This window comes from Chenopodium quinoa, unplaced genomic scaffold (assembly GCF_001683475.1).
Source record: "Chenopodium quinoa cultivar QQ74 unplaced genomic scaffold, ASM168347v1, whole genome shotgun sequence".
Taxonomy (NCBI): Eukaryota; Viridiplantae; Streptophyta; class Magnoliopsida; order Caryophyllales; family Amaranthaceae; genus Chenopodium; species Chenopodium quinoa.
The window spans coordinates 3,208,517-3,227,891 of NW_018745003.1; the positions used below are offsets into that span (position 1 = coordinate 3,208,517).

The 19,375-nt window shown below is 42.3% G+C and overlaps 1 protein-coding gene across 1 annotated transcript; it reads right to left on the bottom strand.

Moving 5' to 3' along the window:
- Positions 1–12,585: 12,585 nt before the first annotated feature.
- On the bottom strand, positions 12,586–13,518 carry LOC110708139. Its single transcript, XM_021886245.1, has one exon. It carries the CDS (start codon positions 13,516–13,518, stop codon positions 12,586–12,588), a length of 933 nt encoding a protein of 310 aa, XP_021741937.1.
- Positions 13,519–19,375: the final 5,857 nt, after the last annotated feature.

Here is a 19,375-nt window from a genome sequence, read left to right on the forward strand (position 1 = left end):
GGTTATGCATGCGTATTATGTTGTTGAGGTCGTGGGTTCAAATCCCTTAGTTTTCATTACTTAGGGGAAGGAAGAGTTTCGTTTATTAAGTGGCAAATTTCAACTCCGAGGAAATACCTTGGGGAGAAATTCTTAACAGCACAAAGATACACCAGGAGTCTACATGCACGAAAAATTGAAAGTAAATCACACTTCAAGAGAAATCAAGGAAGTAAGTTTAGACTATGAATTTAAACCATGATTTGGAATATCCAACCATGTATTATACAAACATTTAAATGATTTGATCAAATGAAACCTTGGCGTGTAAATACTCGTACGTACATACTAATGAACTATTCTTGTGACCAGTAGCGGATTCAGGATTTTCGAGATGGTGAGTCACCATCAATTATTATGATACCGTTCTCCCGACGATGAAATTGCAAACGGTAACGTTGTGAGTCACCATCAAATAGTGTGGTCCGCGCGTTACTTTGAATACTTGTAATTGAATAGATAGATTAGTTCATTCTTTATTATTATTTATTCATTATTTTTTTAATTATAATAGTTTTTCAATAAACCTTTAAATAAAGTATTTATGGAACAACTATTGACTAATTATGTAAATATGTCCTTCGTATATAATTATAATATAATGAAAATAAAGACATAATTATTATCAAAATAATTAAATAAGTAAAATTAATTTATAACAATAGTTAATTTTTCTTGTATGCATTACCTCGATGAACATTATTAGCAAATAATAGAATTGATTTTTTTTAAGAATTGCAGTTATTAAATGTTCAGATCTCCGATCTATATATATATTTATAAGTTGAGTATAAAAGCATGATTAATCAATAGATGAGATGGTAAGACTTCTAATGCATATTTTTGTGGTTGTGAGTTCAACTCTCATGATATTTTTCATTAGAATATGCTCATAGTTGAAAGATGACATGGCGAGGGTGTCACGTGACACATAAACGTTTTTAGGAACGCTTTTAATATATAAGTATAGATTGCTCTATTTTAATGCATTTTTATGTATCACGTGCTTCACGAGGTTGTTTGTGTTTTTTATGATATTTTAGGTCCAAGGAAGAGACTTTGAAACACTTCAATGAGTGAGGAAAGAATTTAGAAGCAATGAGAAGAAGAAATGAAGCTATGGTAGCTAATGAGGAAGCAAGATTGAAGAAGAAATGAAGCTATGGTAGCTAATGATGACTAATTTCGAGTCCAAAATTCATTAATCTTCACCTTCGTTCTGCCACGAACGATATGAATCGCGTTCTAATACTCAACACGGGTGGTGGAAGGATTCGATGCATGGATTTAGACTTGTTTTGTTCACCTAAGTTTTCTTTTCCGCTAACTGATAGAGCTACTTATCCCATAGTCGGGTCGTGTAATGGACTAGTTCTCATCAAGGTTATTTTTGTTGCATATCCCGGATTTGGATACAACGATTTAATCAAATTGATGTTGTTCAACTCTTGCACGGGTGAATTACTTTATATCCCGGATTTTTATCCCGAATTCACCGAGTGTTATGATTTTGGGTTTGGATTTGGGTATGATTCTTCAACACAAGATTATAAAATTGTTAGACTTAATTATTAAATTTGGTGTATTGAAGGTCTTTGTTTTTAGTTTAAAGGCTAATTCTTGGAAAATAATAGTTGATAATAATGAATCTATTCTACCATATTCATTGTCGTTGAAACACGATTGCAAATTTGGTGTGCTTATACACAACCATTTACTTCATTGGAAATTCTACTCTTTTGAGATGGAAAGCTATAGAATTGGTTGTTTCGATTTGAAGACGGAACAGCGGGTTAAAGATGTACCATTACTGGGCCATCGAGTTGATATAGATGTAATTTTATCTTCACCGATGTACCAAGGAAATCGTAATCTCTCTGAACTCATTGAAGCACTAAGAGACGATATAAGGGATGTGAAAAAGTTAGGCGTCCTTGACGGATGTTTGTGTGTATTGACCAAGAATCCAATAGAAGATTGTGGAAATGTTTGGGTGATGAAGGAGTACGGAATCAAAGAGTCTTGGGTGAAAATCTTGGGAGTTTCGGATTCCATTATTACCAAGTCTTTGTATGGTACAGTATTCGAGATAAAACATACACAAAAGCCCATCAAATCCACAAAATTCCTGAACATGATGATATGTCACGGTAGCTTAGTCGTCCTCCCTCACGGACAACGAGTTGCAAAACAGCAGCAATGATGATCAAAGTTAGTGTTTTGGGGATTTTTGATGTCCTGCGGGAGAGTTACAATTCCAAGACTGACTTCTGGACGCCTGTACCTGCAAAATCACGGAGACTCCGATTGATGGGAGCTCCGCCTCCGACAATCAAGTTAGAACGTGTTTAAGGAGTTAAGTACGGAAATTAAAGAGTCTCTCTTGGATTCCAAGAGAGGATCTGCAGTGTAAGATTGCTCTGTTTGGGGTGTCAGGTGACTGACTTGTTTTCTGTTTGAGAGTAAATGTGTTTGGCTATTTGTGAATTCCATGTTTCCTTGGGGGAAACATCTTATTTATAGTGGAAGAAATAGTCCAATACTAGGTTTCTTTGTGAAAACCTAGGATTGATTGGACTCTGCCTAGGAGTTTGGGTCGTAAAGGCTGCTTTCCTATCTGCCACGTGTCATGTCCTGATAGGTCCAGTTTGGACCTCAAACGAGGTGACACGTGGCGGATTTCAATTGGTCCACGTGGCAGGTTCCTATTGGTCCACGTGGAAGGTTCTTATTGGTCCACGTGGAAGGCTCCTATAGGTCCACGTGGCGCATCAGGACTGGTCCACGTGGATGGGGAAAAATCCCCTAAACATTTGCCCCTCACAGGGGTGACGTGGCATGCCACGTGACACCTGTGACAGATGTCACGCTGCAATTGGCCAACGGTTTTTACCGTTTTTTTTTTTTTTACATGGGCGACCCTTGGAATTCACCCCCCTATAAATAGGGGGGTTGTCCAAATCATTTTACTTTTTACAAACTTTTCGGACAGCATTTGGATGCCTGCTCTGACAAAGAAACTAGGACGACTGCTCTGACAAAAGATCGCCTGTTTTCCCTGACTTTGGAGCCGCCTTCTTTTTACAGACCGCCTGATCTTTTTGAACCGCCTGTGTCAAGGGACGCCTAATTCTACAGGACGCCTGTTTCTGAGGACCTGCAAACTTAGCAATTCTTCCAAACTTCTCACCAGGTAAACGACTGTTCCCTTGTTTTGCTTTTATTTCTCTTTTTAAGCATGGTAGCCCAAAAACACGCGGCACGATCTAGGTTAGCGATCAGCCGGTCACTGGGGACAGCTGAATCTAGAACTATGAGTGCTGATTGTTCCTTGCTGGACCACCCAATGCGAATCGCCAAGTGTCTGACTGTCTACGCGTCTGTGCAGGACATAATGACGAGAACCAAACGAACTCAAAGAATTACCAATTTTGACGGCTCTTCATTCCATATTCCCATAAGCGAGGTGTCGTTGGTGCCGCCTGGTACCCCGAGCACCCCAAACGACTCCATTTTAGACGAATTAGAGGACGAGGTCGAGAACTCAATTCCTCTAATAGACTTATCCGGACAGGCGGCTGCCATGTCCGAGACTTCGAGCGACTCAGAGTCAAGCTCGACCAGTCGGTACTCCGACGATTCTGAGGAGAAGCACCGCCGGCTGCATGAAGCCAGGGAGAGTCGTGAAGTTGAAAAGGGGGACGACTGGGCACAGCCGTCTGCTTCTCAGCGAGAGACGCATACTTCCTACTACTGCCAAGTTCCCAAGGGCAGATGCAAAGCGATGTCCGACAGAATAAGAAGCTTTCGAGCTGAGTTTTTCATGGGCCGTGATTACATACTCATGGTATCGGATGCCGAGGACACTGTCATCTGGCCAGAAGCGACAAGCTACGGGGACAAGTGTTTTGGCTGCTACGAGGCGGCCATAAAAGCTGGTTTAAGATTTCCTCTACATCCGGTTGTAGAGAGGATTTTGGACGGTTACCAGCTTGGCCTCTGGCAGTTGGCACCCAATTCTTGGTTAAACATACTCGGCTAAATAGTCGGGTGCGAGATGATGGGGGTGGACGCTTCTTTGAGGCGTTCGCCCATATGGACTATCTCAGCCGGACCCCTAAAGCAAGCGGGACCGGCTTGTATCAATTGTCTAGCCACAGGGGCTACAACATGACTAGGGGGAAGGAAAAACTAAGGAAGGATTGGAGGAACACCTTCTTTATTGTTTCCTGCCCTGACAAAACCCTGAACAGGAAATTTAATAGGTGGAACAGGAACCCACCCTTCCTCGCAGGCGGCTCTGACCTGCCGCCTGTTCCTAGAAAGGCGAAGGAAGAGATCCTTGACAGGGGCCTCTTCCAAGTGTTTATTCAGGCAAACCCAGTGACTGGGTTAAGGGAATTTATCCCTAAGTACTACATCCCAAAATACAACTCGCTGTATGAGGGGATGTATCTGGCCGCCTGTGGCCTGAGTTTGGAGATGCCGAGAGGTAGGCATCCGCTTGTTTTTTAATGTTTCTCTTGGACTTGTTTAACTTTTTGTCTAACCCTTTAACTGTGTTTTTATGTAGACAAAGCAATGGAAAGGATCTCGGCCTCCAAGAGAGTAGCCGCCCAATACCGCGCAGCCGTCCTGGGCAAGCGGCCTTCTGAGGAGTCGCCTGCAAAGGAGGCGCCTAGGGTAAGCTACTTTAGACTTTACTTCCTTTTGCATGCTACTTTCTTTTAGATTTGTGGCTAACTGTTTTCCTTTAAAGGGAACTGTTGCCAGACCCTCCTCTTCGTCTCAACCGGACCCCAAAGTCCGTAAACAGACGGCTGGGGACATGTCCACGCCTAGCAACACCAGGCGTCCAGCTGAACGACAAGGGAGAACCCCAACTACTCCCGGGAGCAGCCGTCCCCCATGAGAAAAGGAAGCGGCTAGAGGTACTAAACTTGCATTTTTTCAACTCTTTTAAAAGGATCGCCTGTTTCAAACATGCAGCCTGCCTTATGTTATTTTGTTGGCATAGTGAACTAAGACCAGTTTTGCAGGCGCCCCTGAAGAACCGGAGCTGATTATAATGGCCAAGGCCATGCTAAAGGCCATCCCCGTGGATGAGAGGGACTCGGTTAAGGGAGTCGGCACCCTTAACATTGACGGCATCCTCACCCTCCTTGCTGAGGTACACTTGGCTTAATTTTCTCCTCTTTCTGTTTTATAACTAGTCGCCTGTGTTATTGACGACTGTTTGCTGGCCGGCTGCAGACCATGCTGCGTGTTCACGGTCTCCGAAAGCCCATCAACGAGAAAAACAAAGAGGTAAAGGCTGCGAAGGCCATGGCCGCCTCTAACTCTGATAAAGCTATGTTTCAGATAGCTCAAAATGAGGTCCTGACCACTGACATTGTATTATCAGGCGTCAGCCACTTTGCAGGTCAAGAAGGACTTAGAGGCGGCCAGGAACAAAATTGCGGAGCTGAAAAAGTCCGTCAATGATCTCAAGGAGGAGATGGCGCCTCTAAAGGATGCGGACAAGGAAGCCGAGACCCTTCGCAAAAGGGTCACAAAGCTGAAGGGCCGCCTGGAGTCCCACGAGGCGGACCTCTCCCAGAAGTTTAAAGAGCAGGCGGATTAGGAGAAGATTTCTCTTGTCAAGGATATGATGGAGGACTGCTCCTCTATCATGAAGATGACTTTGGCTACCCTCTTTCCAGACGCCAGTTATGATAAGTGGGGGAACCAGTTTGTCCAATGTACTGATCAGTTTAACAAGTAGGTCAAGGGACAAACAGACGGCGATGTTGGCGGTGAAGGCGAGGAGTCCCACTCTACTTCTAGGGAGTCGGACCATGGGGAGGGGTCGGCTGGCGAGGAGGAGCCGCAACAGAAGGAGGGTGGTGCCGAACAGGAGCAGGCGCCAGTGCCAGAGAAGGAACAGGCGGCTGCAACCCCTGACGTCCCTCCATCTGCTTATTTTAAAGCTTTTTATGTCATTCTTCGGCCTGCGTGCCGTGTACTTTCTTGTTTCATTACCCGACAAAGGGGTCGGGGTGTATCAACAATTTCTTTTAACATTCTGTCGGCCATCAGGCCGACTTATTTCAATCAATCATCCGGCCAAGTGGCCGGTTTTCTTTAAATTTTTGAATGCTTCAATTTTTTGCTTTCTTCATGAATATATTGCTAAGTATGGGTAGCCCGTATGTGTAGAATACCGACTTTTATTGCCCCTGGATGTCTGGACGCCTGGTTTTTTGGCGATGGAAAACCAGTCGTCCAGGTGGCCATGTACCCAGGTGAGAAGTAGAGGAAACAGGCGGCCAAAGCCACATTCTCCTCTTGATTTGCCAAGTTTTTCTTGGCTATTATCCCAAATGACGACTGTTTTTTCGTTGATAACAGACGCCTTGTAAATGATTTTGAAAAAATAGGGGGCGGAGCCGTCTGTTTTGTAAAACAAACAGGATTACCCAAGCCTAAGGGTCTAAATGGTCTGACACCGCCTGTTTTAGAAAACAGACGATGGCCTGACCTCCCTTGCTCATATTAGCAGGGAAGCCCTGGGAAAATTTTGGGATTTGGTCCATCCTTGCCCCGGATTGAATAGTAGAGGAAACAGGCGGCGGAGGCCGAATGTTCCCCTTGATTCACCAAGTGTCGCTTGGTTTTTTACTCAACCTGTGCCGACTATGTTATTAACAGGCGACCCTTTTTGACAGATGACTTGAAAAAATTGAGCAGGGAGCCGGTTTGTTCAAAAACAAGCGGCTTCCTGACTTGTTAAAGATTAGAGGATAAGAAACCGCCTGTTTTTGTAAAACAAGCGGTTTTGCAGATATCTTTTTTATTTTTTTCGAGTATGGAGGCTCTTGATTAATCTTGAATATTTGATCCTTCTTGGCCTCTTACTGAGTAGTAGAGGAAACAGGCGGCGGAAACCGAGTGTTCCCCTTGATTCGCCAATTTTGGTTGGCTATTTACTCAATTATCAAATCGACTGTACTTTGTCCCAAGTAAGTACAGTTGGCTTCCGACTCAGACTTGAGCTAGTTACCACTAATAGGGGTATGCTTGGTCTTTGCCTCATTTTAGCCATTAACAAGGGTCTAGGGATCGCTTAGGTGGGCCGCTTGTTACTAGTACTTTTAAAACGACTGCGAGATGTCGTAGGAGACACTCGGTAGGGCCGTAAGATGCTAGTATTTAGGAAACGACTGCGAGATGTCGTAGGGGACGCTCGGTAGGGTCGTTTGTTTTATAGAGAAATGTGCCACCCGAAAAGGGAGATGCTCTCTGCAACGAATTCACCCGGAAGGATGTCGCCGGACGCCTGCTTTATTTTGGGATAGACGTATTTTTTAATATAAGGGATCATCCGACCTTGGGCACTAGGGTGATCATTCGGCCCATAGCCTTGATAGACGATAGGCTTACTAGTTTATTTAGACTTGTCGTTTTAAACTTTTTCTAATTCATAAGGTAACTATTTTAAAAAAACAGACGATGCGCCTCTCTAAGGAGACACTACAATAATTAATCTTATTTCCGACGGAAAAAAACCGTCGAAAAATAGAGGATTTCCTTCGGAAATAGACAATTCCGTCGGAAAGTCGTCGGAAAACGTCTGTCGGAAACACCCTCGTCGGAAATAAGGTCATTTCCGACGGAAATGCCAATTCCGATGCATTTTCCGACGGAAAATTTGCGTTGGAGAATGGTGGCTGGGGGCTGGAAAAGTCCGTCGGAAAGTAACGACGGAACAACAAATCCGTCGGAAAGTAAGAACTTTCCGACGGAATAAATCCGCCGGAAAAGGTGGAATTTTCCGACGGAAATAATCCGCCGGAAATTTCCGACGGAACAATTCTGTCGGAAACTCCTTGCTATTCCGACGAATTTGTTTCGTCGGAAATTTCCAGCGGATTATTTCCGTCGGAAAATTCCACCTTTTCCGGCGGATTTATTCCGTCGGAAACGCTATTTTTTTTTCATTTCCTCTGTTTTGACCTGTTGTTTGCTATAGCAACCTGTTTAAAACATAATAAAATTTCATTTGAAAATAAAGCAAACTATCAACATAAATTAATAATTATAATTACTACATTCAGTTTGGATTAGTAACCTAAATTGCATCTCAAATTGTGTACAGTACGGGAAAAGAAACAGAAAGCTACATGACGGGAAAAGAATCAGAGCCCCCAGAACCGGGGTTGTCGTCCCAAGGGTCTCGCGACTGCGGCGGCATCTTGGAACATGTGAATGGAGTGTTGAGTCCGGTCATGCGACTCAACATCTCGTCCATCATCTCTTTGTTCCTCCGCTCCAGTTCCGCCATCTGAGCCTCGGCTTTAGCCTGTAACTGAGCCTCAAATCGAGCCTGTAACTGAGCCTCTAACTGAGCGTGTACCTGGGCCTGCACTCGAGCCTCGATCTCAGCCACAACAGACGGCAGCGGCTGGTACTGCTGAGAGGACCCAGATCCTCGAGAATGGGATTGATAATACAACTCAGCACCTCGACCAAGCCTCCTTACTCGGCCTTTCTTGTTACGCCCGCCTGCTGCCTCCCAGTACTGCTCATCTTGGCTTTTGGAAGACTCCTGACTGCTTGATTCCTCAACCATTTTCTGATATGTTTCTTGCATAACATTGACGAGATATATTAAGAAATAATGACGTTTAAAGAGAAAAAAGGCCAACAATAAAGGGTTCTTATCAACTGAAAAATTGACGAGAAAAACGAACCTTAGAAGTGTTCTACCTTGCCTATTTTTCACATTGAGTATCAAACTAACCTATAACTTTCACTAACATACCAATATAGCCTAGTTACAAGTGTTCATGCGTTGAAAACGAACCCAAGAAGTATTTCACTAAGTTTTGGGTCGGTTATCGTGATTTTCAAGGGAAAAGGGGCCAAAAGGGGCTCTACCTTGCCTATTTTTCACATTGAGTATCAAACTAACCTATAACTTGACCACCTCTTCGGTTCAGCCTGTTCTGGGTGGACCGCTTCTGGTACGTGCCATCAGAATCCGGAATCTCCATCATCTTCTTGTGCACTTCCTCCGACACCCAATACGGTCTCACACCTTTCATCTTCTTCGTGACAGTGTAAAACATGTCACGAAGGCGTGTACCAGCCCGAGCTTTGAATGCCGACTGTACATGACTGTCCAGCTCCGGTGACCACGTAAAATGTTGCTGCAAAATCAAAACTCGTAAAACGTAACAAGAAAATATTTTGTAAAATAAAATAATATACAATTGTATTGGTACATACGCTGAACAAGTTCCACCAATGGGTTTTTGTGGCATCGTCAACTTCTCCATAGTTCCTCCAAGGCGCCGTGTAGTGCCCCTGGATCGAGCCGGAAACAGCTTTCTTCACTATTTGGTCATCAAACCTGTTTCAGAACAACAAAAACGACGTCAATAGCTTTTGATAATTAGAAATATGAATCACGAAATGCACATAACACATGGTCTAATATTCTTACCACAACGTGGTCGGGTCTAGGCGTGGCACACCGTGCCCCGTCGACTGCTCTGAACTCCGGGGCTGTGACAGATCCTCATGTTGAGTAAGCGAACCTAGTACTTGAGTGTCACCCAGACCCTGAACAGTCTCAGAGTTATCCTCAGCGGTCTCGGGGGCCCGCTGGCTGTCTGAAAAATGGTACGAGGGGTAAGGTTCAGATCTTCGCGTCTTCCTCCCCGAGATGTCTCCCTTTCTTCCGCCGGCCATGGTTCCCTACAAAACAGTTCAAGGGCATAACATACATACATACATACATACATACATACATAACATACATTGCATAAATAGTTGTATTCCTCATATAAATCAATAAAGCTACTTATTACTATCACTACTGCTACAATGATCACTACTGTTATCATCAGTACTATCATAAAAAACAACAATGTCGTCCTCATCCTTGTCACTGTCCTCTTCGTTGTCACTTGAAGAGACGCTTGATTCGTCTTCAGAAGCAGACACAATATCGTCGTCCTCACCCTCGGAGACAACAAATGCATGACCATCGCCACTGTTTCCATCGCCACCGTAGTCCGGGATATCAGTTGGTGGGAAGAGTGTACTGCATTCTCGTGTTTGTGTTCCTTGCAAGAACTCCAGGTCAACAGGAGCATCCACAACGGACCTTGACTGCGTTTTAAACACATCCCACCATTGAGACCGATCCCGTCTAAGGCTCGGATATGGTGCATAATACACCTGACCAGCTTGATAAGACAACACGAATGGGTCATATTTGGGGTATTTCTTAGTATGATTCACGTCAACAAGCTTGTATTGTTCATGTATGTTCATACCCCTACCACAATCCATCCAACTACACTTAAACAAGATGGTCTTGTATTCACGGATCGCACCAGTGTAGACAACTTCAATAATGTCTTGTAACATGCCAAAATACTCTCCTCCATCTTGACTGGACACACACACACCGTAATTGATCGTGCCCTTATGTCTGTCGTAGTCTTGCGTATGGAAATTGAAACCACTAACAGATATTTGGCTCCAAGTGCGAACTTTCTTGAACGGACCCATAGCCAAAGCTTGCAACACATCAGATCTTGATTTCTCTTCAGTTACCTATTAGTGTTAGATAAAATTAAAGGACGTCATAATTGGATTATACATACAGAAGTCAATAAATATCCCTATATTTGAAAGAGGTCCCACCTTGTCCCTAAACCAATTAGGAAACTGTGTTTCGAATGTCTCCCATACAGCTTCTCTATGCAGAGTAGGACGGGCGCTAAGAATATGGTCCTCAAACCTCCTGCTACAACAGCAAGAACATGATCAAGACCGTGAAACTCAGTACACGTGATCATATGATGGAAACAATTTAGTTACTGTGGATTACCTTTCATAATCACCTAATATGCCACTGTTTGATAAAACAAATAAGTGTCCACGTTGAAATTCCTTTTCATCTAACCACCTCAATTTTCCCTCGGTTGACACACGACCGGTGTCCTCCATGAACAGTTCTGGGATGTCATTCGTGTCGATGGAGGTGTCAACATCAGCATTCACATTCCGACCCAGATCTCGTGTTTTTGTGTCAACTGACGGCTGGAAGTAATTTGAGCAGAAAATTGGTAAGCGCTGCCTATCGAACCTTCAACGCGAGCCTTGTTGCCAATTTTCCGTTTTATATGGTTAAGGAACCTGAAATTAAAGTACGTTATGAAACTAAACGTTGAATTTGTGACTGCTCAACAACTAAATCAAGGGTTCACTACCTCTCAAACGGATACATCCATCGATACTGCACAGGTCCAGCTAACTTTGACTCGTACGGTAAGTGAATGGGTAAATGCTCCATAGAGTTGAAGAATGCAGGTGGAAAAATCTTCTCAAGTTTGCAAAGGATCTCGGCAATGTTCTTTTCCAGCCGTTCCATATCACTGACTGTGACTGTGTAGCAACACAAGTGTCTAAGGAATTGACTGATCTCTGTAACTGCATTCCACGCATGAACAGGGAGCAATTCTCTCAATGCGACAGGTAATAACCTCTCCATGAACACGTGACAATCATGACTTTTCATTCCATGTATTCTACACGCCTGCATATCCACACATCTGCTCAAATTGGAGGCGTAACTGTCAGGGAATCGCAGGTCACGAACCCACTCACACAAAACCTTCCTCTGACCCTTATCGAGGGAGAATGGGGCCTTTGGCATGACCTCATTCCCTCTATCATCAGCCTGTAGATGAAGTTGTGGTCGCCAACAATATTTGGCGATGTCTTTTCTGGCCGAAGGTGTGTCACAAGTTTGTCTTCTCACATCCATTACAGTGTGAAATATTTGATCAAAGAAGTTTTTTTCAATGTGCATGACATCTAAGTTGTTACGAATCAGCAAATGCTTCCAATACGGAAGCTCCCACAAGCAACTTCGCTTGAACCACCCTTTATTTTCCTTTTTCAACACTTGTAGTGATTCAGGCCCATCGGTGGCCCTCGGAAGGTCTTTCACACATTCCCAAAGTTCCACCCCTAACATGATGTGCGGCGGTGAGCCTTTTTCAACTCTGTTTTTGCAAAATGCTGTTTTACTTTTTCGGAAAGGATGATCTACAGGAAGAAATTGACGATGACAATCAAACCACGAAACTTTTCCCCCATGCTGCAACCAAAATGCCTTGCTTTTTTCCATGCAGTACGGGCATGCCTTCTTACCAGCCGTAAACCATCCAGACAACATACCATATGCAGGGAAGTCACTAATGGTCCATAGGATGGCTGCTCTAAGGTTGAAGTTTTGTTTCTTTGATATATCATAAGTACTTGCACCAACTTCCCACAACTGTTTTAGCTCCAGTATCAGTGGTTGCATGTACACATCTAAATTTCCCTTCGGGTTTTTGGGGCCAAGGACTATCAGTGACAAGAACATGAACTGTCTTTTCATACACATCAAGGGAGACAAATTGTATGGGGTCAAAATCACGGGCCAACAAGAGTACTGACCCCCGAACTTACCATGAGGAGCAAAACCATCTGTACACAACCCTAGTCGAACATTCCGTGGATCCGAGGAAAACTCTGGGAAGCATGTATCAAGCTGTCTCCAAGCTTAGTGTCACTAGGGTGTGCCATCGTGCCTTTGACACGAGGATTATTTGCATGCCAACTCATTTCCTCTGAAAGGTTCTTCGTTGCTAACATCCTTTGCAACCTAGGTGTGATCGAGAAATAAAATAGCGCATTCTTCGGAACCAAGCTGCCTTTAAAAGTTCTGTTGTATCGATCACTGCCACACACTCTACAAGTAGGAAGTTTAGCATCCTCTTTCCAAAACAACATACAACCCTTGGGGCATGCATGAATCTTTTCATGCGACAGCTCCAACCCCTTAACAACCTTCTTAACATCGTAGAATGTCTCACCCAAACGGCTGCTGCCAGGGATCACTTCTGTCAACAATGAAACGAACCCATCGACACACCTGTGCGGCAAATTGTACTCACACTTTAAGCTAGTAATTCTTGCCGCCACCTCCAAAACCGACATCGAACTCCCTTCATACAATGGATGTTCAGACGCCTTCAACAAATCAAGAAAACGCTTTGCTTCAGCGTTAGGCTCCTCCTCTGCAGCTTCAGTACCCGATCGATCATAATTATGACCAACAACATCCATAACCATATCACGATATTCGTTTGACTGGCCTTCTACCGAGGATTCAGGTAACCCTTCCCCTTGACAAAGCCACTCCCAATAACGAGGAGTGAATCCCTTGCTGTACAAATGAATTCTTACTGTGTCCGGATCCTGAAAACGTCTGTTATTGCATTTAACACAAGGACACCTATATTCATTCTTTGCAGTCTCACGATGCTCTTCGCAAAACCGTATGAATTCCTCTACCCCTTTCAAGAACTCAGGCTTAATAGAACGCCCATCCAATCTATCATACATCCAGCTCCGCTCTCTTCGTTTCATGATTCTAACTTCAACTGGTATTATTCATTTCAAACATCTTTAGAAGATTGAAATACTAAACTAACATATATACATTATACTAAACTAAACTAACATACATACATACATACATTATACTAAACTAAAGTAACATATATTATACTAAACTAAACTAAACTAACATACATTATACTTAACTAAACTACACTAACATACATTATACTAAACGAAACTAAACTAAACTAACATACATACATTATGCCAAACTAAACTAACATACCTTATACTAAACTAAACTAAACTAACTAAACTAACATATACATTATATATACTAATAAACTTAACTAATTAAACTAACATATAAACATAATTAACATAATTCGTTAGGTTTTTCACATAATATATATTATTGGTGATAAATTAAACTAATAAATTAACATATAAACTAAACTAATAAAACTAACATATAAATATAATTAACATAATAGTTAGGTTTTTCACATAATATATGTTATTGGTGATAAATTAAACTAATAAATTAACATATAAACTAAACTAATAAATCACTAAACCATTATACTAACATATAAACATAATTAACATATAAACTAAACTAATAAACTAAACTAATAAAACTAACATATAAACATAATTAACATAATAGTTAGGTTTTTCACATAATATATGTTATTGGTGATAAATTAAACTAATAAACTAACATATAAACTAAACTAATAAACTAAACCATTATACTAACATATAAACATAATTAACATATAAACTAAACTAATAAACATAATTTGAGTCGTTTTTCACATAATCTAACCTAATTTCACTTAAAAATTAACATGAATGGGCGTTTTTGAGCATAAAAACGAAGAACATCAATGAAAAACGAACCGGATTAAGTATGGGGTTATTGATATTAAAAATTAAACAAATAAATTAACATAAACATAAACATTAAAAACACTTACCGGATTGCTAATGGGTGTTGTTGATTTCGAGCTTGGAGCTAGTGGTAAGGGAGGTTGGGAGTGAAGGAGGAAGACGAAATGAGGAAAGGAATGAGGAAGACGAAAGACGAAAGAAGTGGGAAAAAGTTTCTGAGAAACCAAGGCGCGCTAAATTAAGGTCAAAAAACTTTTCGACGGCTTTTTTCCGTCGGTATTTGATAAGTCGTGTTTTGTGCATATTTATTAGCTTATTTTTGGTTGGTTTTATTAGCTTAGTCGAGTGTTTTAGTCCATTTTGGTGTAATTTGGTTTAGTTTCGATGATTCGATGCTTTTATGGGTAGTTTCGTTGTTTTTGATGTATTTCAGGATTAACGGAGCTAATTGAGTGGAAATGAAGCAAAACGTTGATGAAATACTTGACAAATATGACACCTGTTCACTATTATGCTCATAACTTTTGATATACAAATGATAATGGAGTGATTAAAATTGCATTGGAAAGTAGACTTGAAGACCTTTCCAACGATATATTACACGCCTCAAACGGAGCTCTGGATATGAAGTTATGACTGATTTAAGATGAGTGATACGCGAAGCAGAGCAGGCACGTCCGTGCCCAGCAGTCAGGCACGTCCGTGCCTGGAAGACAGACTCTGCAGCGATTTTTATTTCTAGAGAGGCACGTCCGTGCCTATGGAGAGGCACGTCCGTGCCTCCTGGGATTCTTGTGCGCCAAGGCTTGGCTGATTTTCTTATCTTTTTGGGCTTGTATATATATCTTTTTAGCCTTGTTTTTCTTTTTTTTTATCTATTATTCATTAAGTTTTTTTTTTTTTTTCAATTCCTATTATTAAGAACTAGTTCTCTATTTTTTATTTCCTCCACTTTTGTAATTCAAGATTCAAGCTTTCTACCTTCAATTCAATTCAAGATTCAGTATTTTCTTTTAATCTCTTTATTTATTCATGTTTTCTTTATTATTTATTGTTCTTGATTTTTTTTTGTTAATATGTTAGAGTAGATTGTTGTTCTAGATTTAGGTTGAACCCTAATATGGTTAATACTTGATTTATTCTTTTAAATTCTCAATTAATTATTTATATTGTTCATGCTTAATTGATTGCGCTTATGCCAATACTAGATTAGAGATAATTAGTATTGTTATTATTCCATTGTTTTAATCGCAGCGAGAGTTGGGTTTTAACGGATTTGAATAGATCAATTAAGGGTTTAATATTCATCACGAGAGTAGTTGAATGGATAATTAGGAAGTTAGAGTAATGTGCTTAATGTCTCTAATTTGCATGATTCCGTGAGAACAGGCTTGATTGTGGGTTAGAGAAGCCATTGATACTCGAGAGAGGTCCTTGGTATTATTTAGGGATTACTTTTCCTTGTGAGCATATAATTAATTGATTGGGGTAGGAATTTATCTTGTATTGATTTTATTAGCGGTAATACTTAATTCTAGAGTCTTTATTATTATTAGATTTATTTTGTTAGTTCATAGTATATATTATTCAACTCGTTATTTTATCTTGATTCGGCTATTGTAATTCATAGAAACCATTGTTTAGTCCAACATTCTCTGTGGGATCGACCCTGACTTACCCTACTACATATTAGGAGGTTTAGTTAGGTTTTTGTTATTTTTGTTAGGTGTGCGACAGCCTACCAGTATTTCCGTCGGAAAATGGTATCCTATGCGCATAACCGTTATCCGACGGAATTTCGGACGGATTTCCGACGGAATATTCCGTCGAAAATGGCATCCCTGGTTCAAACATTTTCCGACGGAAAAATTCCGTCGGAAATATTAGTCTCCGACGGAATTTTTCCGTCGGAAAATGCCTAATTCCGTCGGAAATTCATTAATTTTCCGACGAACTAATTTCCCTCGGAAAAACCACCTGTTTGCGACGGAATATTTTCGACGGAATTTTATTCCGCCGGAAATTTCCTTAATTCTTGTAGTGAGACTTGAACAAAGTAAAGTTTGTATAAGGCGGCTGTTTTAGAGATCAGACGGCTTGTCCCTTTAAGGAGACTTTCAGGGCCGGCTGGTTTACAGTCGGTTTGTCCCTAGAGGAGACTTTTTAGACCGGCTGTTTAAACAGGCGCCATGCCTGACTGAGGGGACTTGGACAAATTAATAAAATAAATGATAAATTTCATTGATGTAAATACAATTACAAAAATTTACAAATCCTAGAAGTAGTATTTTTTCAAGTTGTCTACATTCCAGGTTCTGGCTAGCTGCCTACCGTCTGGTGTTTCCAGGCGGTAGGTGCCGCCTCTTATTTCTTCATAGATGCGGTAGGGTCCATCCCTGTTGGGAGTTAATTTTCCCTGCTCATAGGCCCTGCCGACTGCTTCCAATTTTCTAAGTACAAAGTCCCCTACTTTGAGGGGCCGCTTATGTACTTTTCTATTGTAAGCTCTCGTCATTCTTAGACGATAAATTTCATGACGCAGGGCTGCATTGCCCTTGCGTTCTGGAAGTGAATCTAGTGCCAGCCGCATGGCTTCCCAGTTAGCCTCTTCGTCATACAACATGACTCGAAGAGTCGGCTCATAGTGTTCAATAGGCAGAACAGCCTCGGCCCCATAAACCATGAGAAAGGGAGTTTCACCAGTCGCCCCTTTTTCAGTCGTCCTGATGGCCCACAGAACATGCAGTAGCTCGTCAGCCCAGAGGCCGCCGGTCCTTTCAATTTTCTTTTTTATGCCACCGGAGATCAACTTATTGAAGGCCTCAACTTGGCCGTTTGCTTGGGGGCGGCCGACTGATGCGAAGCAGTGAGAGATTCCCTGGTCTTCCAACCAGTTTGTGAGAGCAGGCGTCTCGAATTGAGGTCCATTGTCAAAGACCATTGACATGGGAACCCCATACCGAGTGATGACATTTCTCCAAATGAAGGAGATGACATCCTTGGTTTTTATGCCCTTGACTGCCTCGGCCTCTACCCATTTAGTGAAGTAGTTGACTGCTACCAATATATATCTCTGTCCTCCTGTAGCAGGCGTGTAGGGACCCAGGATGTCCATGCCCCATTTGGCGAATGGTATTGGGCTATGGATAGCCATCAGATCAGTGGCCAGACGATGGATGAGCTTGCCAAACCTTTGACACTTGTCACAATTTTTAACCATCTCCATGGCGTCTGCTTCTAGGGTAGGCCAAAAGTAGCCTTGGCGCCTAGCTCTTTTTGCAAGCGTTCTGCCGCCTATATGAGAGGCGCAGACTCCTGAGTGCAAGTCTTCCAGAACCTCTCGGCCCTTTTCTGGGGTAACACATTTCAGAAGGGGTTGTAGATATCCCTTCTTGAAGAGTTCTCCCTGGTGCATCTCAAAGTTAGACGCACGTTTTTTTATTATGGTTTTTTCTGGGTAAGTATCCGGCAGGGTGCCGTCTATTAAGTATGCCCGGATGTCATCCATCCAGGTTGAGCTTCTATCAAGGACTCCAATTAGCTCTTCCTCAATACTTCTCTTTTCCATCACTTCCTAGAAAACGGATTGTGGTGTGTCACAAGAGGCGGATGATGCCAACTTGGAGAGGGCATCCGCCTGGTTATTCTCAGACTTGGGCACCTGGCTGAGATGGAACTCCTCAAGTGTCCCGGCCTCTTCTTTGACCGCCTGTAAGTATTTGATCATAGCCGGATGCGTGGATTCATAGTCACCATGATATTGGCTAACAATCAATTGCGAATCAGAACAGGCGTCCACCTTTCTTGCCCCTGCCGCCTTACACATGCGGATGCCAGCAAGAACGGCTTCATACTCTGCCTCATTGTTTGAGGCTTGGAACTTGAAACGTAGTGCATACTCATACTTGTCTCCTTCAGGAGACTTACATATGACGCCTGCACTACAGTCGTTCATTGTGAAGCTCCCGTCCACATATACCTTCCAGACTTGATCAGAATTATCTAGAACAGCCGGCCTATGAAGTCGGCAAGTGCCTGCCCCTTCACTGCTTTCCTTGGCTCAAAGGAGATTTCCAAGCTTTGCATCTCGATTGCCCATTTAATCATTCGGTCGGACGACTCCATGGTTGTTAGTGGCCGCTTGATTTGCTGGTCAGTGTATACCACGACCGGATGTGCCAAGAAGTAAGGTTTCAACTTCTTTACTGCCATATAGAGGGCCAGACCAAACTTTTCAACCATAGGGTACCGTAACTCAGTATTTTTTTAGTACATGGCTGATAAAATAAACAGGGAGCTGGCTGCCGTCTCTTTCAACAAGGAGGACGGCACTGAGAGCATGGTCGGAGACGGCCACATACATATACAACACTTCCTTGACCAGAGGGCTAACAAGCCTTGGTAAAGAGTGCAGGTGTTCTTTCAATCTTTGGAAGGCCACCTCTGCATCTGTGCCCCATTCAAACATAGCTTTTTTCTTAATTGCTTGGAAGAAATAGAGGCACTTGTCGCATGACCGACTGAGGAATCTCCCCAATGCCGCTAGGCAACCTATTAGTTTTTGAACTTCCTTTACAGTGTGGGGCGACTGCATGTCTATGACCGCCTGTATTTTTTCAGGGTTCGCCTCTATCCCTCTTTGATCAATTAGAAATCCGAGGAACTTCCCAGACTCAACACCAAAAACGCATTTTTTAGGATTGAGCATGACATGGTGTCGCCTGAGTGTGGCGAATGTTTCTCGGAGGTCTGTGATGTGGTCCGTCTGGAGTTTGGATTTGACTATCATATCATCAATATACGCTTCTAGTTTCCTTCCTATTTGATTAACAAAGACTGAGTTTATCATTCTCTGGAAGGTAGCAGGCGCATTTTTTAAACCAAACGGCATCACAGTATAGCAAAATAACCCTTGGTCCGTGACAAAAGCTGTCTTTTCTTGGTCCTTCTTCCACAAGGGTATTTGGTGGAAGCCTGAATAGGCGTC

Bases quoted from the DNA above. Each gene is read 5' to 3' on its own strand.
- LOC110708139 (XM_021886245.1), bottom strand. From the start codon at position 13,518: ATGAAACGAAGAGAGCGGAGCTGGATGTATGATAGATTGGATGGGCGT.